This window comes from Oryctolagus cuniculus, chromosome 3 (assembly GCF_051225735.1).
Source record: "Oryctolagus cuniculus isolate XC-2025 breed Fujian yellow rabbit chromosome 3, ASM5122573v1, whole genome shotgun sequence".
Classification (NCBI taxonomy): domain Eukaryota; kingdom Metazoa; phylum Chordata; class Mammalia; order Lagomorpha; family Leporidae; genus Oryctolagus; species Oryctolagus cuniculus.
In genome coordinates this window covers 180,512,496-180,538,338 of record NC_142869.1, presented here as the reverse complement: position 1 = coordinate 180,538,338, position 25,843 = coordinate 180,512,496, and the positions used below count along the sequence as shown (strand labels likewise).

General features: G+C 41.4%; 1 protein-coding gene, 1 long non-coding RNA gene and 1 pseudogene across 3 annotated transcripts in view; 2 read left to right on the top strand and 1 right to left on the bottom strand.

Annotated features, from left to right (window-relative positions):
- LOC149127630 (uncharacterized) overlaps positions 1-25,843 on the bottom strand; it is a 127,348-nt gene that overhangs the window by 18,333 nt on the left and 83,172 nt on the right. The window lies entirely within an intron of this gene.
- On the top strand, positions 4,207-4,527 carry LOC100350993 (EKC/KEOPS complex subunit GON7 pseudogene; annotated as a pseudogene).
- PIP (prolactin induced protein) lies at positions 17,895-25,411 on the top strand. 2 transcript variants are annotated; one of them, XM_017342637.3, is made up of 4 exons: positions 17,895-18,053; positions 20,275-20,386; positions 24,769-24,883; positions 25,202-25,411. In XM_017342637.3, exons 1-4 carry the CDS (start codon positions 17,959-17,961, stop codon positions 25,324-25,326), a joined length of 447 nt encoding a protein of 148 aa, XP_017198126.1. In that variant the 5' UTR covers positions 17,895-17,958; the 3' UTR covers positions 25,327-25,411. The 2 variants fall into 2 exon arrangements, with proteins under 2 accessions (XP_017198126.1, NP_001164587.1); NM_001171116.1 differs by having other exon boundaries at positions 17,959-18,053; positions 20,281-20,386; positions 25,202-25,326.

The window sequence follows — 25,843 nt, the reverse complement described above, 5'->3', positions numbered from 1 at the left end:
TAAAAAATGTCTTAAACAACGTTTTTATTTGTGGGGTTGAGGAAAAAATGACAAGAGATAAGCCTTATAATAAGTGATTGGTTTCCTTTTTGCTTTATTCCGAATTCCTATACCTCAAAGGAGGACAGTTAATTCTGCAGATTATTTTATACTTCCCTGGCTTCGCTTCATTCCCAGCCCAGCCTGGGATTCTGGAAATTAGCCTGGGCATTGAAGGATTTTGGAAGCTGGAAGTTGAATCAGAAGGTAAATTAAGAGTGACCACCCACCCTAGTTTTCCCAGAGTTAGGTTTCTCCAGGATACAAGGCTTTCATTGCTGAACTGAGGAAGTTCTAGGCAAACCAGGATGGAAGTTAATCTTCCTAAAAAGAGTAGAATGAAAAATGTGGGAAAAAATATTATGGCTCTGATATTGATGAGTTCTCTATGTTCTCTCAAAATGTGTCCAGGGCATGGAAACAGACATTGGGAAGGAAAGTGAGGATGAGGTACCTATGTGTCAAACTCAGGTGGATGAAGCTCCTGATTCATGTGGAGGTTTCTATCGGTAATCAGTCACTCACAGAACCAGATCTCAATTCCTAACCCCGGGGAGTGGAAGGGGTATACCCCCTGCAGATACTACAAGGCATAAGACAGGATTGAACTGGCAGTTAGGAGACTTGTCTCACTTCAGTGCGAATTTGGCAAATGAAATCCAGTAACAATCAATCACATGACTGAAGTGGTGGAAGTGGCAAGCGAGTGGAAATAAATGCATTAAAATGATCTTTGACACAAGGACATTATTGTATCTATAAAACCAGGAAGAACATCCTGTTCCCTCTCCTGGGGTTATATTCATAACATGTGCTGTTTTGTAGCTACCACTGACTTTTCCTGTAGAGGCAGAATCTGCCCAAAGGGACATCTTCAAAGGGTAAGAAAGCATGTTGAGAACTCCTTCCAACTGGCCTGAGGGGATGTTTGATCTTTCTCTTCCACCTGATCCTTCCAGAAATTCTTCTGGGCATTGCAGCCTTGTCCGTCCTCTTGCTCTTGGCTGAGATGCCAGATTGGAGATGTTTACTCTGAACTCTATGTGCAGAGTTTGGCCACAAATATTAAATTGTAATTTTAAATTGTAAGAGTCAACAGGGTGTAAAGAGAAGAGGGTGGCTTTTGCAATTAGAACACATAGACATTAATCTGGACACATCCTATATGTATCATCTTTGGTAAATTAATTTCTAAGATCCTTATTTTTTCATCCACTGCATTGGTTAATCATATATATTTCATAGGAAGTTTTTTAGACATAGCCATAACCATATGAAAATGTTAAGAACCGTGTAGATGAGGAAGGGAACCTCCCTACTCCACCGGTAAAGTAGCTCAGCTCTCTATCAGTGTGACTGTGTATCACCGGGCACACATGATGGTGCGTGTGTGCGTGTGTGCGTGTGTGTGTGTGTGTGGCTCTTCAGGTAACTGCAGCCTATAGTTTTACTTACTAACAGAGTCCTCTCTTTCACTCTTCCTCAATAGATATATTACAAATTGGATGCAATAGCTCTAATTCCAAAGACCAACAGGTTCTACTTCCTATCTCCATTGTGGATGCCTACACTCAAAATGACACTGACAGCTTCCATCCCATTGTGAAAATAAAGGAGGCTGGGTTTGTTTCCCTCCAATTTGGGGATTTGGATCATTGAGTCAGAACATGAACTCTGATCCCAGTCCCAGATATTCGGGTACCCTGATGAAAATGAGCCAAAGTCTTTCCTTCCTACTATCCCTCCCAGCTCTGCCTCTCAATCCTCACTCTTTCACTTTTCTCCATATACAATGAACTCATCCAAAACAGAAAAGATCCCCAAGGAAAGACCTTCTTCGTAGAAGTTCAGCACATTTCTGGAAGTGAAAGTTCGACTAAATCCTTTAGAAATGGAAGATTATAGCATAAACCTATAAAAGAAGAAATTGTCCGCTGTCCCCCAAAAGGGGAGGGTACTTGAACTAAAGAACCTTATTTCTCCATCTGGTTCTCTGGCCCTTTCTTGCTGGACAAGTGGGGCACAGCTGAGAGACAGGACCAGAACAACCTGCCGCACTGGTTTCTAGAAAATGAAAGCTTCATACCAAGGTTGCTCACCTAAAACACCTACAAGAAGCAAATTTTGGAAATAATCTCTGGGTAGAAGGCTGGATATGTCTTCCTCCAAAGTCACTGTAATTGTAATAATAATCAAGTCAAACTGTCTCCTTAACAAAAAAATACATTCTCATGTATTGCTTGTATTTACTTGGAATATAAATAAAATCATTCAAATTTTAAAATGCCAAATCTCTGCATTGCCAGAGAGCTTGATTCAGTATGTTTAGTATGAACCTTCTCTGCACTGCTACTTTTTTGTTTAATTGCTCAAGCAATCATTATGCACATAGTGACTTACGAACCAACCTACTGAATTCTAACACTCCAGCCTCACTGCAACCTCACCCAAACTCTAACCAAAAGCTGTTTGTGGCGTCACCAGGGGAGAATGGATCAAACCTTAATGCAGGGTTTTGACATCTCTAGGCTTATTTTAAAGCACACTGTGAAACGTCCACCTGCTTGGTTATTATCTTTAGCTTTCAGATTTCCCTCAAGATGCTCTCTAATGAAAAGTTCCTGAAGTTTAATCTGTGTGTTTGAGTTCTCCATAGCATTGATGGGTCATCAGAATCTCCAACAGAACTTTTTAAAAAATATCAAATTCCTAGGTCATTTTGTCAAACTCCTGAATGGAATTCTACGAGGGTGGGGCCCAAAAATATGTTGTGCTTTTAAAGCCACCAGAGAAATGTCGATTCAGCCAGCCCAACACTGGCCAACTGGCCATTAGGTTTACTAGTTTCCCTTGGGCTACAAACATAGTCTGTTGGACCTGGGCTCCTCTGCACCTGAACCATTCAGGTTCTTGCCCTTGATCCCTGAGTCCTTAGAATTTTATCTCCATGATCTACTTATATCTTAACCTCTTGTACCATGCTCCCTCACACAGGCAATTCCCAGGTTCCCACAATCACAGGACATGTAGTCTGATGCTCTCTGTCTTCCATGAACAACAGCCCTTTGGATAAACAAACATCTTAAGAAAATGAAAACTTAAAAGATGATATGTAAGGACATCAACTTTGCTACATCTCTTGGAGATGATAAAAAAATAGGAGAATTTTTAAGACTGATAAAAGATGTCTGTAAGAATAACAGCCTGGAGGAAATAAGGTAGCAGCATATCCAAAGATGTGGCATGTCTGGTGGGAACAGCTCTGGGGTTTATGTCAGTGCCTGCTGACTCTCTCATCAACAACTCCACGGGAGCATCATCTGAATGAGCTACCTTTTTATTCCTAGAGCAGGTCAAGAAGACTTAAAATCACTCCCAGAAAAATGCAACATATGACAGCTTGATTGAAGCAGGATGTGTGAACTACTCAACCTCTGGAATAGGGAGGTATCTCTTCTCACACAACTCCAGACCTGCAGAGATCTGAAATGCCAATGTCACACTTCAGGAAATATAAATCTTTGAGAAAAGACAGTTCATGTTCCTAATCAAAGCTATAGATCAAGTTGTATTGAGAGGGATGGCCTACTGAACATTCTAAGCGATTCAGTAAATCTAGAGAAAATACAGACTACAAGTTGAGCAATCCTAATTCAAAAATCTGAAATCCAGAATGCCGCCCAATCAGAAACTTTCTGAGCTACAAGTGGAAAATTCCATGCATGACCTCAAGTGTCAGGTCACAATCAAAATGCAGATACATTAGAAATATTATATAAAGTTATCTTTAGGCTACATGTATTGGGCATATATTAAACATAAGTGAACTTCTTGTTTAGACTGGGTCCCATCCCCAAGAAATTTAATTATATATGTGCAAAAATTCCAAAATGCCAAAGAACCCAAAATTTGAAACACTTTTGTTCTGAAGCATTTTGGATGAGGGATACTCAAATTGTATAAGAATGAAAACTTTATATTTGTTACATATTTTGTGAAAAAAGAAAATCCAAAAGAACCAGTGAGAAATCATGAAGAATATTAAGTGCTTGCAAGATCTCTGAGTATATATTTCTATATGCCACTAGCAAATTGTTAGAATGTGAAATTAAATCATATTATTTACAGCGACATAAAATGTCAGATACCCAAGAATAAATCTAGGCCATGGAGTCAGCAGGAGCGTACGTCAGGCAGAAAAGGAAGCCGCAGAGGTTGCGGGCGTCTTGTGAGCCGCTGGGTGACGCCGACCCCTTTGAGGGCCTGCTGGCTGGCGTGGCCCAGAGGAGGGAGCTGGTAACAGAGCTCTTGGACCTGTTGGGACAACGGGAGATGCAGGACTGGGTGGCAGTGGCTGGAGATGAGGCCTTGGACAGTGAGCTCCGAGAAGGTGGTGATGAAGATGATGCAGAAGATGAAAACAGCATTGATAACAAAACTAGTTCAGGTGGACCATCCGCGAAACAGCCAAAACCATCATCAGCATAACAGTGGCTTTCATGCAATTTTAAAAATTGCTACTCTACCCTTGTTGTTACTGACATTTAAGGAAGACTTGTGCGCTAATTTGGAAAGGCATTTATGTTGTTTCAAAGAAAAATTCTGCCAAAAAAGAAAACTGTTTCTACTGAAGAAAGATAAAATAACTGATTAGAAATGAAGTATGTTTTTTCAAGTAAGAAATAATATTCAGGCCATGGAAATAAAGTAGAATACTAAATTCAGGCTGTGGAAAAATAATAGAATACTTAATAATGTATAAAATCCTCTAAGTTGGTGACTGTTTTTAAAACAACCGCTAGGGAACAGAGCTGTGACACAGCGGGTTAATGCCCTGGCCTGAAGCATCAGCAACCCATAAGGGCGCCGATTCAAGACCTACATGCTCCACTTCTGATCCAGCTTTCTGCTCTGGCCTGGGAAAGCAGTAGAAGATGGCCCAAGTCCTTGGGCCCCTGTACCTATGTGGGAGACCCGGAAGAAGCTCCTGGCTCCTGGCTTCAGATTGGCACAACTCCTGCTGTTGTGGCCATTTGGAGAGTGAACCATCAGATAGAAGACACCCCCCCCCATGTGTGTGTGTGTGTGTAACTCTGACTTGCAAATAAATAAATAAATCTTTATAAAAAAAACACTAAATTGTGATGTCTACATCTTTTAGCTTCTGTTATAAAAAAAATACAGGTCATAATTCACGGGCAGCAACATTTTAAGGAACTCACATGAGCCAATGATGAAAACTGGACATCAGATGGCATAATGTCAATTTTTATAAGTAGAAGGGAAATAAGGAATAGAAATACTGAAGAGAAAGAAGAGTCCTTGAGAGAGACCCATGGAAATTCTGAATTCACACCTACACCAGTTGTAAAGACATCCAGGGAAGACTCCACTCAATGGACATGGACTACTTTCTGATGTGCCTTGTATCATAAGAGAGCCAGGCAGCATGTGTTTTTGTGCTCTGACATGTTATATGTACAAGGACAAATACAAGGCCTTAAGTAAACAATTTGTATTGACACTAACTTGCATATTTTCTCTCCTTCTGTAGCCTTACTTTGTTTTTATTTAAGGGATTATTAAATCCTTTTAAAACATATATTCAAAAAATAATAAATATAACAATAGACTTTCTACATAAAACTGCATACATTATTGAGAGAAATTAAAGAAAGCTGAAATAAATGAAAGTATATAGTATCTTTGCGGATTGTAAAGTCAGTACTGTAAAAGTATTAATCCCTCCCCAACATTAACTGATAAACTCAATGTCATACCAGTCAAAAGAGCAACTTTTTTCTTTACAGAATTTTACAAGCTGATGTTCAATGATACACAGTATAAAGATAAGGATTAGAGGGACTGGTGCTGTCACATAGTAGGTTAAGCATCTGCATGTGGCATTGGCATCCCCTATGATCACTGGTTCAAGTCCCAGTACTCCTGTTACGATGCAGCTCCTTGCTGATGGCCTGGGAAAGCAGTGGAAGATGGCCCAAGTGTTTGTGCTGCTGCACCCATATGGGAGACCCAGAAGAAGCTCCTAGCTCCTGGCTTCGGATTGGCCAAGCTCTGGCAGTTGCAGCCATTTGAGGAGTGAACCAGTGGGCAGAAGACCTCTCTCTGTTTGTAACTATACTGCTCAAGTAAAAAAAAAAATAATCTTTTAAAAAAAGAATAAGAAAATTTAATAAGAACCAATTTAAAAGAATCACTGCAATAAGTATCATGAGTAATGATGTCTATTCTACGCTCCTTTAGTGACCGTAATTTTATAACAGCTCATATTATGAAGCTAGCTTATATAATATAGTCACATATAATAATTGACATAAGGGAAGATCATAGGCCAATGAAAAATATGAACACTTGATTTGCAATGAAATTGCCATTGCAAAACTGAGAGGAGGAGGGGGAGGGAAAAGGAGGGAGGAGTACGAGGAAGAGAATGAGAATGAGAAGAAAACAGAAAACACAGCCGGTGCCATGGCTCACTAGGCTAATCCTCCGCCTGCGGCGCCAGTACTCTGGGTTCTAGTCCCAGTTGGGGTGCTGGTTCTGTCCCGGTTGCTCCTCTTCCAGTCCAGCTCTCTGCTGTGGCCCGGGAGTGCAGTGGAGGATGGCCCAAGTGCTTGGGCCCTGCACCCGCCTGGGAGACCAGGAAGAAGCACCTGGCTCCTGGCTTCGGATCGGTGCAGCATGCCGGCCATAGCAGCCATTTTGGGGTGAACCAACAGAAGGAAGACCTTTCTCTCTGTCTCTGTCTCTCTCTCTCTCACTGTCTAACTCTGCCTGTAAAAAAAAAAAAAAAAAAAAAAAAAAAAAAAAAAAAAAAAAAAAAACAGAAAACACAAAAACAGTGTAGGAGATATATGGGATACTATAAAATGACCCAACAATGACCCAACATACAGGTCTTAGGAGTTCCTGAAAGTGTGGAAAGAGAGCATGGACTAGAAGGCCTATTTCATAAAATAATTCAGAAAATTTCTTCAATATGAAGAAAGAAAGGGAAGGACATCCAAATAGAGGAAGCACACAGAACTCCTAACAGACATGACCAGAAACGATCTTCAACATGACACATTGTAGTCCAACTTTCCACAGCACAACATAAAGAAATTATTCTAAATGTGCACAAGAAAAACTCCGGATTGCTTTCAGAAGCAAATCCTTAACCAGAGAAAAACATACATGACATAATTAAAATTTTTCCCATGAAATTGAGATTTTTAAAGAGAAATCAATATGAAATATTAGAAATGAAAAATTCAATAGATCAAATAAATAATGCAGTGGAAAGCCTTAACAGTAGACTTGGTGAGGCAGAAAAAGAATATCTGAACTAGAAAACAAATCTTTGAAAATCTTACAGTCAGACCAAAAAAAAGAAAAAGAGAGAGAATAAAACAGAAAACTTAAAAAGAGTGTTTGAGATTTATGGGATACTATCAAATAACCCGACATATGCGTCTTAGGAGTTCCTGAAGGTGTGGAAAGAGAATGGATTAAAAGGCCTATTTAGTGAAATAAATACAGAAAACTTCCCCAATTTGGAGAAAGAAAGTGACATCCTTGTAGAGAAAGCACATTGGACTCCTAACAGACACGACCAGAAAAGGTCTTTACCATAAGACATCGTAGTTCAACTTTACACAGTAAAACATAAAGAAAAGATTCTAAAACGTGCCCAAGAAGACTTACATCTGACTTCTCATCAGAAACCCTACAGGCTAGAAGGGAGGGGTAAGATATAGTCCAAGTCTTAGGAGAAAAAACTGTCAACCCAGAATGCTGTACCCTGCAAAGCTCTCATTTATGAGTGAAGGTGAAATAAAGACCTTTCACAACAAACAGAAATTGGAAGACTATGTTGTCACATGCCCAGGCTTAAAAAAAATGCTTTAGGATGTATTATACACAGAAACACAGAAAAGTAGCCATCATTATGCAAAAATGTGAAGGTACAAAATCTATAATAAAAGTACATAAGAAATCCAAAGTGAAAAAGGGAATATTTATGGGAAAACTGCAGGGCCAAGTCATTACTTATCAATAGTCACCTTGAATATAAATGGTCTCCACTCTCTAGTTAAAAGATACAGACTGAAAGAATGGATTAAAAACAAGACCCATCTATATGCTACCTACACAAAACACACTCGTCAACAAAAATATAAGTGGACTGAAAATTAAAGGATGGAAAAAGATATTCCAAGCTAATGGAAAGGCAAAAAGAGCAGGTGTTGGCATCCTGATATCATACAAAATAAACTTTAACATAAAAACTATCAAAAAGAGTGAAGAAGGACACTATGTAATGATTAAGGGATCAAATCAACAGGAAGATGTGATTATAATAAATGTATACACATCTAATTACAGGGCATCTGGCTATTTAAAATAATTGCTAATGGATCTAAAGGGATACATAGACTCCAATACAATAGTAGCAGAGTACTTCAACAATCAACTTTTCAATGGACAGATCAATCAGACAGAAAATCAGTGAGGAAACAACAGCGTTAACTAACACTATGGACCAAATGGACCTAACAGATATCTACAGAACATTTTACCCCGAAGTTGCAGAATACACATTCTTATCATTACATGGAACTTTCTCTAGGATGGACCAATGCTAGGCCATAAAGCAAGATCAGCAAATTCACAAAAATTTAAATCATACCATGCATCTATCATCTCTGACAAAAATGGAATGAAGCTGGAAATCAACAATTCAAGAATCTCTAGATCATATGCAAACACACAGAGTTTGAATAAATGTGCCTGAATAAAGAGTGAGTCACAGAAGAAATAAAGAGAAATCAAAAAATGTCTGTAAATAAATAAAGATGATAATACATCATATGAAAACTTGTGGGAAATTGTGAGGGGAGTTCCAAGATGGCAGAGTAGGGAGGGAGCTTACTGCTCTAGTCTAGGAAAAGACAGTTTATAACTTTTATTTCATACATTTATTTATTTTTACTTGAAAGGTAGAGGCAGAGAGAGTCTTCCATCCGCTGGTTCATTCCCAGATGGCCACAACGAAAGCTGTGAAGATCCGAAGCCAGGAGCCAGCAGCTTCTTCTGGCCCTCCCACATGGGTGCAGGGGCCCAAGGACTCGGACCATCTTCCACTGCTTTTCCAGGCCATAGCAGAGAGCTATTTATTTATTTTTACTTGAAAGGTAGAGTTACAGAAAGGCAGAGGCAGAGAGAGTCTTCAATCCGCTGGTTCATTCCCAGATGGCCACAATGAAAGCTGTGAAGATCCGAAGCCAGGAGCCAGCAGCTTCTTCTGGCCCTCCCACATGGGTGCAGGGGCCCAAGGACTCGGGCCATCTTCCACTGCTTTTCCAGGCCATAGCAGAGAGCTGGATCAGAAGTGGAGCAGCCAGGACTCAAAATGATGCCCATACAGAATGCCAGCATTTCAGGTGGCGGCTTTACCCGCTACACCACGGTGCTTGGCCCAGAGAAGATAGTTTTTAAAAAGTGACAAGAGTGCAGTCTCAGGAAAAGTTAGAAAATGGGAGAGGAAACTACAAAAATTAGAGGGGGTGGCAGCGCTGTGGCACAGCAGGTTAATGCCCTGGTCTGAAGCACCAACATCCCATATGGGCACCAGTTCTAGTCCCGACTGCTCCGCTTCCCATCCAGCTCCCTGCTATGGCCTGGGATAGCAGTAGAAGATGGCCCAAGTCCTTGGGCCCCTGCACCCATGTGGGAGCTCCGGAAGAAAGCTCCTGGCTTTGGAACAGTATAGCTCCAGCCTTTGTGGCCAATTGAGGAGTGAACCAACAGATGGAAGGCCTCTCTCTGCCTCTCCTCTCTGTGTGTGTAATTCTGACTTTCAAATAAATAAATCTTTAAAAATAACAATAAAAAATTAAAAAAAATTAGAGGGACAGAGTTGGACCTACATGGAGGGCAAGGATGCTCACAACTCAGGACTCCAGCAGCTTAAGAACCTATGCAACAGCGTTGGAAATGGAGGTAAGGCCAGACCGCAGGAGCCCAAGCCAACAGTGATAAAGCTACAGGAAGAGCCTAGAGGGAACCCAGCTTGGAGCCCCATGGGGGATAGTGTACATGCCAAACTGGAGGAGGAATAACACGTTTCTCTCCCCAATCACTATACAACAGCATCCTATAGCAAGCCGATAGAGTGGGCACCATTTTGGAAATACATAAAAGCTGTGCTCATGTCTGTGCCCAGCAACCAGCTGAGTGGAGACTTCTGACTCTGGTAGGGAGAACTAACAGGGGGCTGGGTGCGCATGAGTGTGGGAGGTTTGTGTGCCACACACTCAGGACTTCTTGGTTACCTGCTGAGGGACATAGCTGGGTAATCTGAGCTTGCACTAAAGACTGCAAAGATCCTTTGTGTGGTCCCTGGGGCAGAGTGGACAAACATTATATCCACTGGGGCTAGCACTCGGGCACTGTCTCCTTTGAGGAGAGGAGCTAAGCTCAACAGATTAACTTTCATTCTGATTTGAGAGAGAGAGAGAGAAGATTCACCATGCCATGCCAAACCTGGGTGTGTCACCTTAGACACATACTTCACCCTGGAGAACTGAACAGAGCTTCCTGGCCACGTCCACTATAAGACTCTAGATAGTCACTGAAAGCAGACACTCCAATTATCTACAGACACATAGTACACAAATAAAAACCACCACAGTGAAAAAACAAAGAAGAAAGCAAATACCAAACAACAAATGCACCAATTCAAGAAGCAACAATAAGGAAGACAACATGACACCCCCAAAAGAACACAACACATCAATACTAGGTTGTGAAGATAATGAGATTAAAGAAATGCAAGAAATGGAATTCAAAAAATTGATCATAAGGTTACACAGAAGTGATCAGAAGCAAATGCATGAACTACTGAAATCCATACAAGAAATTAACGAAAACTTCTTGATGAAATTGAGATCTTAAAAAGAAATCAAATGAAATGAAGAATTTAATAGAACAAATAAAAAATGCAGTGGAAAACCTTAAAAGCAGAATCGGTGAAGCAGAGGAAAGAATATCCACTTAGAAAACAAAGCACAGGAAATTATTCAGTCAAACCAACAACAAGAGGAAATTAGAAAACTGAAAAACACTCTTGGGAATCTACAGGATACTATCAAACGACCCAATATACGGGTACTGAAGAACTGGAAAGGATTAGAAGGCTTTGTTAGTGAAATAATAACAGGAAGTTTCCCTAATTTGGAAAAAGAAAGGGACATCCAAGTACAGGGAGCACATAGAACTCCTAACAGACATGACCAGAAAAGATCTTCACTAAAACACATTGTAATCAAACTCACCGCAGTAAAACATAAAGAAAAGATTCTAAAATATGCACGAGAGAAATGCCAGATTACTTTCAGATGATCACCAATTAGACTCACAGCAGACTTCTCAAAAGAAATCCTAAAAGCTAGGAGACAATGGCAAGATATAGTCCAAGTCTAAAGAGAAAAAAATTGTCAACCCAGAATACTGTACCCTGCAAAGCTCTCATTTATGAATGAAGGAGAAATAAAGACCTTCCATAACAGAAATTGAAAGATGTGTTACCACCCATCCAGCACTGCAAAGATACATAACGATGTGCTGCACACAGAAACACAGAAACATGGTCATTACAATGAAAGAAGGTAAAAGAAGAAAATCTCTCAGTAAAGCTTCAAAGGAAATTCAAAGTAAAAATAGGAATTTTTTGGGAAAATGGCAGGGCAAAGTTGTTACTTATTAATAGTCACCGTGAATGTAAGTGGCCTCAACTCTCCAGTGAAAAGACACAGACTGGCTGAATGGATTAAAAAACAAAACCCATCTGTTTACTGCCTGCAAGAAACACATCACAACAACAAAGATGAACAAAGACTGAAAGTGAAAGAATAAAAAAGATATTCCTTGCCAACAGACACTAAAAAGAGTGGCTGTAGCCATCTTAATATCAGACAAAATAGACTTGAAAACAAAAACTGTTAAAAGAGACATCAAGGCACCATGTAATGACTAAGGGATCAATTTAACAGGAAGAAGTAACTATTATAAATGTATATGAACTTAACTACAGACTACCTGACTATTTCAAAGAAATGTTAAGATGTCTAAAGGAAAACATAGACTCAAATACAAGAGCAATGAGGGACTTCAATACCCCACTTTCATATTGGTATCACAACTTCAGAAAACATTTCAAATTCTCTACTTTCTCTACTAAAAATGAAGACACACATACTATAGGCATGTGGTGACACAGTAACTCTACCAAACCCATTTCCTTTTCCTCCTTGACACACAGCTAGAACACATTTTGTATTCTCTTACATTTTGGGGTAGCTATATGACTAAACCATGACCATGAAGAGGATGGATGAATAACAGAAGCCACTTCCAAATCGTGCCCATAAAAAAACTCTGAAATTCTCCATTCTTTCTCATTTTAATAATTGAATACTAATGCCTACCATGACCTTAAAAGAGACACTAAAAATGGCATTCCTAAGTGCAGAGTCATTCTCTCATTCCTATCTCTGTCATAGATTTTACGTGAGCTACATATAAGCTTCTAACGTATTAAGCTTTTAAGATTTCAGGATTAGGCTGGCGCCACGGCTCAATAGGTTAATCCTTCACCTGCGGCGCCAGCACACCAGGTTCTAGTCCCAGTTGGGGCGTCGGATTCTGTCCCGGTTGCTCCTCTTCTAGTCCAGCTCTCTGCTGTGGCCCGGGAGTGCAGTGGAGGATGGCCCAAGTGCTTGGGCCCAGCACCCGCATGGGAGACCACGAGTAGCACCTGGCTCCTGGCTTTGGATCAGCACAGTGCGCCAGCCACAGCGGCCATTGTGGAGTGAACCAACGGTAAAGGAAGACCTTTCTCTCTGTCTCTCTCTCTCTCACTGTCCACTCTGCCTGTCAAAAGAAAAAAAAAGATTTCAGGATTAATCAATTAAGGCAGCTAAGATTAATTTTGCTAATATGTGCACATATACACATTCATGCTTCTCTCACACTGAATTTGATTCATATTACAACTCTCAATTCAAGACATCTTGGACGTAGTCTCTGGCAAACAACACATCTCAGTATGAATGAAATGTCCTTGTCAATGTCCTAGCGCACTATTGCTTTTATTAAAAGGAAATGCAGAATGGTCATTTAAGTGCCAGCTCCGGATTCGCTTTTAAATTGGTTTCAATCACACCTTTGTTGTTCATTGTCTGTATGACCTGAACAAGTTATTAAAACCACTGTGAGTTGTGTCCTTCAACTTTAAAACACTGCTACATCAAGAAACAGGATAGACAATCTAACGAAGTGGTAACTAGAATACTTGATTTTTACTTTGAACCTCAACTTTGCCAACTGCTAACTCCACAACTAGCTCCCACATGTAGCCAGTGGAGTAGCTAAAAGTTCAGGTTCTAGAGCCAGACTGTCTGCATTCAAACACAGCCCCCCCCCCCAAATTGTATTCAACATTAAGTTAATAAGGTGAAAACCTCACTGGTCCTCACCTCTTTCAAGACCTGTTGCGGGATTTTATAGTTGTGACTCTCTAGCCTGTTTCTGAAAGAAATGCTCCAGTATTGTAAATGAAAACTTTCAGGTTCCATGAACCCTGGGTTCCAAATTGGCTCTAGTGCTCCCTGGCTCTGGGACCTGCACTGGATATTTACGTCTTCTGTGCTTTTAGTTTCTCCATTCGTTAAATGGAATAAAAATGGCAACCTGGTTTCTAGGATTGTTATGAGGATTCGGAGTCAGTACCTGTGAAATGTTTAGCACAATGCCATGCAAATTTCAGGCCCTCCCTGTGTGCAGGCTCTGTAAATCCCTTCTGTGCTTGTTCTTTATCTCCCTTTTTCATGAGCCCTGTCAGGGTCAGAGTCACCTTCTCTGCAAAATTTAGCCTGCAGCAAGCCTCTCCTTAATCCTTCATTCTTGCCCTTTGTGTCTGCACACATTCTCTTCTACAACTTCCTGAGTTTGTTATAATCTGATTTGATCAACTCTGTTTGGTTTCTTAAATCTAATAGCATTTGTTCTTATTTAGGGCATGACCATTTTGTTTCCATTTCCACCCCTCCCCCAAAAAAGCCATCTACTAGATTAGGTTTTGCAACAGTAACATTGCCCTCAGATTTTGCCTTAAGTAACATTCTAACAACATGGCCACACAGCACCCACAGATCTGCAGTCTTTGGATCCTATCTTCCTCCTGAAATGTTGACCTTTTCAGCCCCAGGAATATCGATATCTCAATTGCACAACAGGCTGTGTCAACTAAGGAAGAGACTTGGAACACAGGGATTTCTGCCTGCTGGATGTGCTTACTGCCTGATTTAAACTTAAAGTAGTGAAATGTACAAGACAGCATCCCACTGAAGGTTTGGAGAATACTGTTCACCTTATGCAAACCTTATATGCAGTTAAGGTAGCAGTTAAAGAAAACTATGTTGCAATGATTTATTGTTTGATATGTCAAGCTTACTGGCCCACAAACCAAATCACTTTCCAGAATAAATATTCATTGTCATTTAAGTCAGAACTACTTAACCAAAGCCTGCAAACATTTAAATCAGGTGGAAAAATACCCAGTTACCCTGTAATCAAATAAATATGATGGATGAAAAGGCAGAAGACAGAAAATTTGCCATTTCTATTGGCACTTAAAGCATTTACCTCATCTTCCATTATTCTGTAGTCATCATTTTTCATGATACCCTTGACTAATATGTGACCATAAACTTAAAAATACTGACTTTTTAACTTATCATGTAGGTGAAATATTATGATGTAATACCTCTCAAAATTTTGTTCAATGGTCAATAATCTGTTTCATAGCCTTTTTCTGCACCACCTATTGAAATGACATTGGAACATCCAGACACCCAGAAAAACATGGAATTGAGCACTCAACACAATGTGCCTGCCTACTTGCTGGTCCTGTCTGAAGTGATCTTGGATTCAGAATGTGAATGTCAACCTAGGATTTCAGCTATGCTTTAACTCATATGAATGCCAGTCCTTCTGACATGTAGTGGCCCTTCCCAAACGCCAGCTGTATTAGTTAGGAGTCTCCAGAGAAAGAGAATCTATAGGAGGAAAGGGGGGGAGAGATGGAGGCAGAAAACCGAGATGAAGGAATTGGCTCATACAATCTTAGGGCTGGCATGTCTGGATCTGCAGAGCCAATGGGCAAATTGGAAAGTCATGGAAGAGCTGATGTTGCAGCCCCCAGGTAAAGGTGGTCTGGAGACAGAATTTCTTCCTCAGAGGGCAACAGTCTTTTCTCTTAAGGATTTAGATTAACTGGATGGGGTTGACCTACATTATTGAAGGTAATTTGCTTTACTCAACTGGTTTAACTATTAATTACATCTTAAAAAAGAAATAACTCCACAGGGGACATCACTGTAGCACAGTAGGTTAAGCTGCTCCCCATAATGGCTGCATCCCATATCGGAGCACCAATTTGAGACCCAGCTGCTCTGCTTCAGATCCAACTTCCTGCTGATGCACCTGGCAAAGCAGTGGGAGACGGGCCAAGTACTTGGGACCCTGCCACCAGTGTGAGAGACAGATGTGGTTACTGTCTTCTGCCTTTGACCTGGCCTAGCCAAACACATTGCAGCCATCTGAGGAGTGAATCAGTGGATGTAAGATGGATCTATCTGCCTCTCCCCCTACTCCACTTCTCTGTCATTCAGCGCTTCAAATAAATATATAAACAAATCTTTTTTAAAAATAATAATTTCACAGCAATATCCAACCTGGGGTTTTATCAAATATTTGGTATCACGCCTAGCCAAGTTGATAAACAAAAGGAACTATTACACCAGCCATGGCCTGCACAGTACAAAGAATGGCTCTGAGTGCCACAGTTCCCCCTAGCTTACAGCAGAATGGTCTCTCTACCTTCTTGAGGTTCTTACCCACTGCTGCCTGCGCCCTTTCTGAGTACCACCTTGTTGAGTGTGTTGGAGACGCATCCTGAAAGAGACGGCTGGGCCAGAGTGAGATGATCCTGAAGGCCAGGGTAGTGCCTGCAGCGAGGAGTAAGCCTCAGCAATGAGCTCTTCCTGTATTTGCTCACGTGGACACTTCCTGTATTCTTTTGCCTTATTTTCTGGTTAATCTCAACTAGATGGTCTCTCTGATGGGAATTACTAAAGTAAATACGAGAAGTACCACATGTAAAGGAAATTATAAGCTGAGTACTTATAAAGGAGTGCCATTGTGATCAGGGCAAGGTAGAACAAAAGCATTGTTCTTGAGTTCGTGAATTAAAAAAAAGAAAGCATGTGATTGCAATAATAGCTGAAGATATAAATGAAGAATGACATGAATGAGGTCCAATTCAAAGAAATGAGGAGGGAGGTGCAGAAGCAGAATAAACAGGCAGAGGAATTCAGAAACCAGCGCATGCACCTAGATAGCAATTCTGAATCCTGGCTACAGCAACATACATAGGTAACTGCTAGAACTTGATTTTCATTCTTCTGCCAGAGTGGATATTACTGGAATGCTACCTGTCACACAAAGCATAGAGGAAAAGCTCACGTGTAACAAGTCCTGCTTAAGAAACAGATTTAATGTAGTAAAGAGAAACAGCAGAATGTCAGATTGGCAAGAGCAGGTATTCCAGCATCCCAGGAAGAGGAGTTCTACGGCCAAGGCATGTCTTGGCCATGGTTGGGGCTCTGCTGTAATAGAGGGAATCCATCCCACTGTGAGTCGCCCTATGTGCCTTATGCTGTAAGACAAGAGTGAAAAAGTGGCAATGTCAACAAGGAAATGAGCAGTCCCTCAGTGCCAAGAAATCTGAATTGAGGATGTCAGCTATTTACAGTAATTATCCAGAATTGCAACATTACCCTTTAGAGATCTGGAGTGGCTGGGGATATTGGATATCTGTAGGATATCACCACTACACCTGAAGTTAAAAAAAGCACTCAACAAGGGCTGGTGTTGTGAAGTAGCAGGTAAAGCTGCCACCTATGAACCCAGCACCACACAGGGGTGCCAGTTTAAGTCCAGATTGTTCCATGTCCAACCCAGCTTTCTACTAATGGACCAAGAAAAGCAGCTGAAGATAGCCCCTGCTACCCACGTGGGAGACCAGAATAAAGACCTGGCATGGCCCAGTGTCAGCCATTAAAGCCATCTGAAGAATGAACCGCAGATAGAAGATCTCTCTTTTCTCTGTGTCTCTCCCTCTGTGTAACTCCAACTTTCAAAATAACTAAATAAATCTTTAAAAATAAAGGGCTCAACTAGCACAGATATCTTCATGTCACCCACACTTCTCTGTCATTCAGAGTAGCCCAGCTCATCCTAGTTTTCCTGTTGTGTGATTGATGCCAGCTTCTAACTAAAACCTGATCATCCTATCCCTCAAAGTGATTTTTGTTGTATTTCCTCTTGAGCTGACTCTAAGGTAATCAAACAAAGGTGCTCTAGGCTGTGGCCTGAAACCTGGCACCATAGCTGGGTTCTTTGCCTGCAGAGGCTGAGAGAAGTGGCTAAAACCAAAGCTACACACAGTAGGACAGGCTGGCTTATAGTGAGGGAAGAGTAAATCATATCTGTGAGCTGAGGAAGGACTAGTATATCTTTTGAGGTCCTGGCCACTTTGAAAAACTCTGATAATGAGAAAATAAGAAAGGACAGTCTAACTACTCCCTAACAATCAAGCTGAATGTTGACTTTTTCCATAGGAAAAAAAAACCTTCAGCTCAATAAGGAAAGATCGTAAGTGGGGAGGATGATTGGATGATTCACATAATGGATCTGCCTGGCAACTCTTCTACTTCCTTGATCTGCATTTAAAGGCAAGCTGGGCACCTGGGACTCTGTTTCTCTGGGACATCACCCTCTGTCTGCTCCAGCATGCGTGCTCTCCAGTTCCTGCTCAGGGTCAGCCCTGCCTTCCTGCTCCTGGTTCTCTGCCTGCAGCTGGAGATCAACAAAGCTGAGGAAAGCATGTGAGCTCCATCCTCCTCCTCCCTACCAAAAAGATAAGAATACCTTTCCAGGGAGGGCTGCTCTCCTCACCTGGAAAGCTACCTATCCTTTCTTGAAGATACTTCACTTTCCTTAGAACTCGACTCCCAGAAGCTCTCCTGGGCCTCATGGCAGACCTCACTCCCCTCCGGGGAAGCTCCACTGGTCTCCTCACATTTCTGCTGAGTGTTTCTAGGTGGCCTGTGGAAATAAAACTCCCAGGGAACAAACATAGACTATAATTGACAATTAGGCTGCATGGACACTTTGATCCACATGCTATCTGTAATCTATATTTCTTTGTAGATTTCTTTTTTTTTTTACAGGCAGAGTGGACAGTGAGAGAGAGAGACAGAGAGAAAGGTCTTCCTTTTTGCCATTGATTCACCCTCCAGTTGCCACCGTGGCCGGCCGGTGCAGCGCGCTGATCCAAAGGCAGGAGTCAGGTGTTTCTCTTGGTCTCCCATGCAGGTGCAGGGCCCAAGCACTTGGGCCATCCTCCACTGCACTCCCTGGCCACAGCAGAGAGCTGGCCTGGAAGAGGGGCAACCGGGACAGAATCCAGCACCCCAACCGGGACTAGAACCCAGTGTGCTGGCGCCACTAGGCAGAGGACTAGCCTGTTGAGCCATGGCACCAGCCTTCTTTGTAGATTTCTAATGATTAGACCTCATCTTCTCACGCCTGGCCTCCTGGGAGACAAGGGTTAACATGTTGGCTTTTGGCAGCTTTGACTGGGTACACTGAAGTATTAGAAGCTTTGGTCACTGTCCCATGGTCTATGATTCAGCAGTTCCAGCAGCCTAAACATTCTACATATTCTGAAATTTGAAAATGAATACTAGACATCTTGTCCCCATCCACATGTGACCTCAGAGCACAGGTTTGAAGGGCAGCTTGCTCAGGGTCTATGTGTGAAAGCAGCAGGAAAACTGGGAGAAGTGAAATGAAGTAGGAGATGGAGCCAGGGACGGGAGAGAAGCAGGGATATGCAGATAACCTAGGGAGATTCCTCAGCAGCCGCAGCAGGATTTGGGTCTGTTGATCATGATCCTGGGGATGCTTTCTGTGGCGGTTCTATCCTGGAGGAAACTGTTATAGGTTTTGACAAGCTGATGCAATGGAAACCTCGTATGAGGACAAGTTGAGATCAAGGTGTCACCCCACCTAGTCCAGAGAGACAGCAAATTGAGCTCATGATGGTGATCAAACATCCCAGTTTCCCCAGGACTTTCCTAATTTTAACACTGACAGCCTCTCTACTCCAGAAAGTCCCTTGGTTCAAAGCCAACTAGATGGTGAGCCAATGTAACTAAGCTGGTCACTCTACCAACCCCAAACTCAGGCACAAACAGGAGGAATTTTTAAGATACCCAGGTCATCACACCCTCTTCCTGTGTACTGGGAAAACACTAGAGCAATCACCAGAAATAGAAAGGTCTGTGCTGTCTTACCCCAGAAAAATGGGACTGTGGAACATTGTGGGCTAAAAACCTGATTTCCCTTCTGTTCTATTCAGTACCAAAGGTCTTTGCCAGGTGTTTCTGGGAAAGAGGAAGTAACTCTCCTGGCCCTAAACCCAGTCCTCATTAAATGAAAAGGAACATTTAATCGTTCCTTTGTGTTTCCTTATCCATCAGACTGTGGTGTGCTACCTGAATGTAGAGTGGAATCTAAAGTTCTCAAATATGGCTATAGATCCAAAGCTCCTACAGAGTTAATAAATACTAATCCGTAGGTCCTGTGCTAGAACCAGAGAAGCAAGACATACAAGGACGATCCTACAAACTCCTCCAAGGCATTGAGACGTTTGCTGGTTTAATGTGATTCTTTGGATATAAACTGTTCTCCAAATGATCTCTTGAGTCCTCCCACTCAGTGGATGTGTAGCAGAACCTGTGAGATGGTATTAGGAAATGTTATGTAGTATTGTAATTTAGTTCTTTCTTTTTAAAATTTATTTTTAATCAATGGAAGTAAAGTAGATGTTCAGTTTTAGATAGTGTCCCAGTTGCTTTATTAAAATTACATCGTATAAGTCAAAACAACCACATACAAAAATTCTCAGGGATTCTGATGCTGAGCAGTTGCTCCCACCATCTCCCTTCCTTGCAGCGCCCCACTTCACCTGCCCTGTTCATGGCACCCTCGTTCTCTGGTAAATCAGTCTCTGATCTCGGGGCACTGCTTCTCTCTTCCCAGAACCAGCTGGAAAGTGATACAAATGGATCTGCAGATGCCTACAGTAGCAGTTGCAAATGAGGAGGTCACTGTGAAGCTTGGAATTCAAACAGAATTGAAAGAATGTATGGTGGTAAGTAGAGGTCTGAGACCTCAAGACGAATCCGACTCCTTAATTATGAATGCAAAGAGGGAGGTGCCTTTCTCTGAAGGGAGGAGAGAACCTCCACTTTGACTATGACCGTGTCTAAACAAGATAAGAGTCGGAGAACTCAAGGGGCTTCCATAGCCTTGGAAACTCATGACTGGTGCATAGGGAGATTACTGATGCCATAAACAGGAGTGTCAATTTGTAAAGTCAACAACAGGAGTCACTGTGCACTTACTCCTCATGTAGGATCTCTGTCCTTAATGTGCTGTACACTGAGGCTTAATGCTATAACGAGTACTCAAACAGTATATTTCACTTTGTGTTTCTATGGGGGTGCAAACGATTGAAATCTTTACTTAATGTACACTAAACTGATCTTCTGTAAAAAAAAAAAAAAAAGAAAAAAAAAAAGAAATTATCAATTCCCAACTTGACTCTCACTGGGATTAAACATGACAATAGGTCTGATCTGATTTCATCATCATTTAAAAAAAATCATCTATTATTTTTCACTTTATGTTTCTGTGTGGGAGCAAACTGTTGAAATCCTTACTTAAGGTATACTAAGCTGATCTTCTGTATATTAAGATAATCGAAAATGAATCTTGATGTGAATGGAAGGGGAGAGGGAGTGGGAAAGGGGAGGGTTGTGGGTGGGAGGGACGGTATGGGGGGGGGAAGCCATTGTAACCCATGAGTCGTACTTTGGAAATTTATATTCATTAAATAAAAGATAAAAAAAATTATGAATGCACCTTAATGTGGCACAGTAGACACAGTAAAGATATTTCCATATATGTTAAACTATTTGAGCATCAGCTCAATCATGGGAACTTGGGGGCTGATGACTATTTCCATTTTGTAAATGAATAAATTTTGGTCCAGAGAAGCAGGGAGAGTAGGAGACTGAGAAAAAGAAGGAATGGAAGTGAGAAAGAGGGAGAATTTTTTAAAAAGTGTAATAGCTGGTGGAAACCACAGCCTTAGCAGCTCATGGCAAGAGCCTCGGGTGATCACTGACATCATAAATAAGAGTGTTAATTGTTAAATTAACAACAGGAGTCACTGTGCACTTACTCCCCATGTAGGACCTCTGTCTTTAATGAGTTATACCATGAGAATTAACTGCAAAACTTGTTCTCAAACAGCACTTTATACATGGCGTGCATGTGTGGGTGCAAACTGTTGAAATCTTTGCTTAGTATAGATCTGGTCTTCCATATATAAAGTTAAATAAAAATGAACCTTAATGAAGAATGGGATAGGAGAGGAATAGAAGATGGGGCAGAAGTCGGGGTAGGAGGGCAGGTATGGGGGGAAGAACCACTATATTCCTAAAGCTGTGAAATTTGCATTAAGTAAATAAAAGCTTTAAAAAAAAAAAGAGCTGGTGGAGAACGGCTTGTGGGTATGGCTGGTTTGGGAGGGGGATGGGGGGGAGCCTCAGAAGAACTAACTGCAACCCATGCAGTAGGTGGAGGCAGGCAGGGGAAGAGGATGTGCAGGATATGGCTCTGCTCCAGTGAACCCTAAGCAGAGCCTGCTTCCCTCTCACCCTTCTGCTGATCCCTGGCCCCACATCAGAACTGAACCCTCGTGCCAGTCTCCGCTCCTTGACAAAGAGCCTAGACTCTTCTCCTCCTTTCCCCCAGCTCAGCATTTATTGGAAAAAGTCCCATCTCTGAAATAGAGCCTGGGCATCTCTTAAAATGCAGGTTCTGTGTGGGGAACAAACCCCAGGGCACACCAAAGCTGTGCCCAAAGAACCACTGTGAACAACTTGGAGTTAGAGCATCATCCTCCTGCCTAGCTGCCTTGGGCCACAAGGAACAGAAACTGGGCAGTAATAACCCCTACTCACAGTCACGTGTTCTCCACCTGGCAGTGGTCGCAGGTACCAGACACAAAATCTAACCCCTACAAAATACCTTTTCTCCAGGCCCAAGATGGAAGCATCCCCCTTAGTCCCCAGCCCCAAGACCCTTCCGGGACACCTTCCTGGGTGATTAAAGTGTTTCCCTACAAATGAGTTTCCAAATTCAAATGCAATTTAAGGACAATGATTAAATAAGAAGCAAAACTGGGAACGTGAACATTGCTATTCCTTAAAATACATTCCTGAAATATCCCCACACCTGTAAGAGAAAGATTCCTGATCACTGAGCCAAGAATATAACAGCAATTTTGCCAAATGTCAAGTTTTTCTACTTAAGAGTCCAAGAATCTGAGCCATGTTAATTCAGTGCATCATGGAGGCTGATTCATAATTTAGCAATTTTGTGCTTTATCATAATCACAGATGAGATGGAGAATGAGTACATAATGTGTGAGTAAAATTTTTGTGATAACAGCAGCTGCTACTAGTGAGAGACAGTGGCAATATATTTCCACCTCTGAAAAAGTAATGGGTTAATAAAATGTGTTTAAATCAACAAAATGACAAGTGTTAAAATGTTGTGCTATTAGGATTTATAAATTATGCTTTTAAGAATCATGTTAATACAATAAAATAAAGCTCTCTTTGTAAACCCTACCCAAGCACAAATAAAAGGACAAGGAATGTCTCAGACAAAGTGATTTTGCAGACTAGAAATAATTCATGACAAAGAAATGTTGTGAATTACAGGGAAAAAATTTTATTTGTAGTTTTCAATTTTATAAAATATAGATAAGAAACATATTTATATTTGCAGAATTTTAAGAAAGTACAATTTATTCATGTAAGTGTGAAATTTCTACTGTCTAATCCTTATTTTCCAGTTATGGCTTCACATCTGAATTTATTTTATAAAGTGAGGCCTTAGGCTCACAACTGTTTATTTTAAAATTCATATAGATTATACCCTCAATCATATATTTGAATGTGTACAACCTTTAAAATTGAGGAAGATTTATGGGAAACCAGTTTAAAAATTATAGTGTTATGGGCCATTTTGCTGGTTTTGTGGTCTATGAAACATTTATTAAAAAAATTATAAAAGTATAAATAAAAGTGTGTTTGATTACATAGGAAAACTACCACATTGGATAATAATAAAATTATTAAAAATAAACTTATGAGACAATAATATTGATATCTGCATTTCTTTTTCAACATGTGATCCAGTAAGGCAATACATCTGAAATATAAACAAGTTAAATTTTATTTTTATAAAGACATTAACTGTGTGATAAATGTTGCTACTTGAAGATAGACAGACATTAAATTGTACTCTGATTGTTGACAATGCATATGTGCCAAGCTAGACATCTGATGGAATCAGATTTTTTTTTGTTTTGACTATACAAGTGCTGAAAATCTTGATTCAAGAAGATATGTTGATGTAAATGTTATTAAAAGGTAATCAAAGGAAGGAGGGGTACCAGGACTCTCCAAAGCCTTCCTAGTGGAGCTCCAGCAGTGAGAACACTTGAATTTATTGTGTTTGGCAGAGGATTATGGGGTGCAGAGTTGCCAGACATCTGAATACGATTCAGGAGACAGCAGATGGCCTCAGCTATGCTTATGTAACCCATCTGTCATATGTTCAAGGTAGTGAACCATGGATGCAAGTGATGTTTCAAGATATTTGACAGCAAACTAGAATGAACATGTGTATGTTTCTCCTCGAGACAAAATCACACATACTGCTAATGCTATTGTGGTTCATTGATGATGATGAAGGAATACTCAATTTCAATTAAAAGTCACCTAGGTTCACAAACTTACGGAATTGCAGCTACAGATCCTTCTGGGTGGTGGACTCCAGGACAAAGCCTCTGTGTCAACACTAACTAGACACTGAGGTTAACGTGGACAACAATGGGAGAATTTAAGCTGCAAAACACTCCCAAGTTAAACAAGAAAGAAAAGAAATAAAGGGAAGGGGGAAGAAGTGAGGGGAGAGGAAGCTTCTCTTCCCAATTTCATTTGCTCATCCAACAGCCACATTTGGGATAGAATGGTTTCCATCTCACAGCTGAAGAAAGTGTAAATGAGAGGTATAGCTTTAATGACCAAAGGTCACAAAATTAAGGTTTGGCCTTGCTTCTACACGCAAGAGACCAGGCTGCCATCTCACAGGGTCACTGGGTGAGGTCCAGGAAAGGTCTGGCCAACAACAGAAGCAAGCAAGCTACACAGACAGCCTCCACAGAATGAGTTCCTTCTGCCCTGTGAATCCACTCACCTCCAGTCTCCTGTCCACACTGCTAAGGCAGGAGTTTGAGGAAACAAGGAGAAAAAACCTTCTCACACAGACTGGCACCCCAGAGGATAAGGTGTGCCCCTGACCCACCTCTGGCTCCTTCCTCCTTTTCTTTTCCTCTTCTCCCATTCCAGCAGACTAATGCTGAGTCCTCTCTCCCTGCCTTCTTCTGACCAGATTAAAGCCTACCTCAGAAGCAACATCCAAATCGATGGCCCATTCAACTATCGATACACCAGTTGCCTCTGTGATGACTATCCAAGAACCTTCTACTGGGACTTAGTGGCTAACCGTGAGTACAGGAGCTGTCTAAGGGAGGAGCTATCCACTGGGGAGGCAATCCAGAAACAAAAGCATGGCTGCAGAACCAGAGCAGAACCTCTCGGGTAGAAACAAGGAGGGGACGTGGGGAGGGAGAAGAATGGGCAGATCACTGGAAAATGATGCCCAGGTCCCAAGAGGAGCAGCTGTGTGAGAATTAGGAAAGGAGATCAATTTGCAAAAGACTTGGGGAAACGGAATCCCAGCGTGTGCATGCCTGACCCTAGGAGAAGAGAGGATGCTGGGGCTAGAATGTCTCAGAGGTGACCTTTGTCATCATCTCTTTCAGGCACTGCAACCATTGCAGCTGTGGTTGACATTATTCGGGAACTAGATATCTGTCCAGAAGATAGAGCTGTGGTACCCATCAAATCCAACCGGTACTATGTACTCCATAGACTAAATGTATCTTAATGGAAGCCCATGGGTGTCCTGCCACACCTATGTGGTTCCAAGAAAGTGTGGCTGACATCTGTACAATAAACTTCTTATATGCTTCTCCGTGTTCTACCGTATCTATCCTCCAAAATCTACCCAAAGAGACTCAAGGCACGTAAATTTCCAGAACATTAGTCTTTTAAAGAAGCTTCCCTAAAGAAATTTTATGGGTTCTTACTTCCCATTGGGATAAAGAGGGAAAAAAATAAAAAGGTAAAAGAGTGAATATTTCCACAGAGCAGGGAGGTGGAAGCCCCAAAACTCGGAGCAAATGAGACACAGAACTAGGACAGGCAATTGTCTCCCTATTACTTGGCATTTATTCATCCCACGCTACCCCTTTAGTAACTGTTCCAACGCCTCCTGCAGGCAGCAAGGCCAGGGACAGCGTCTGTGGCCCTCTAAATGAATGGCAGCATTCTTTCCCATTCTGTTGCTTCTTTTTAACTGGCGAGAGACAACGGGCTGTGACACCCAATACACTAGGCTCCCG

Bases quoted from the DNA above. Each gene is read 5' to 3' on its own strand.
- PIP (XM_017342637.3), top strand. From the start codon at position 17,959: ATGCGTGCTCTCCAGTTCCTGCTCAGGGTCAGCCCTGCCTTCCTGCTC. The intron at 20,387-24,768 runs GTAAGTAGAGGT...TCTTCTGACCAG, and splicing joins AATTGAAAGAATGTATGGTG to ATTAAAGCCTACCTCAGAAG. The intron at 24,884-25,201 runs GTGAGTACAGGA...CATCTCTTTCAG, and splicing joins CTGGGACTTAGTGGCTAACC to GCACTGCAACCATTGCAGCT.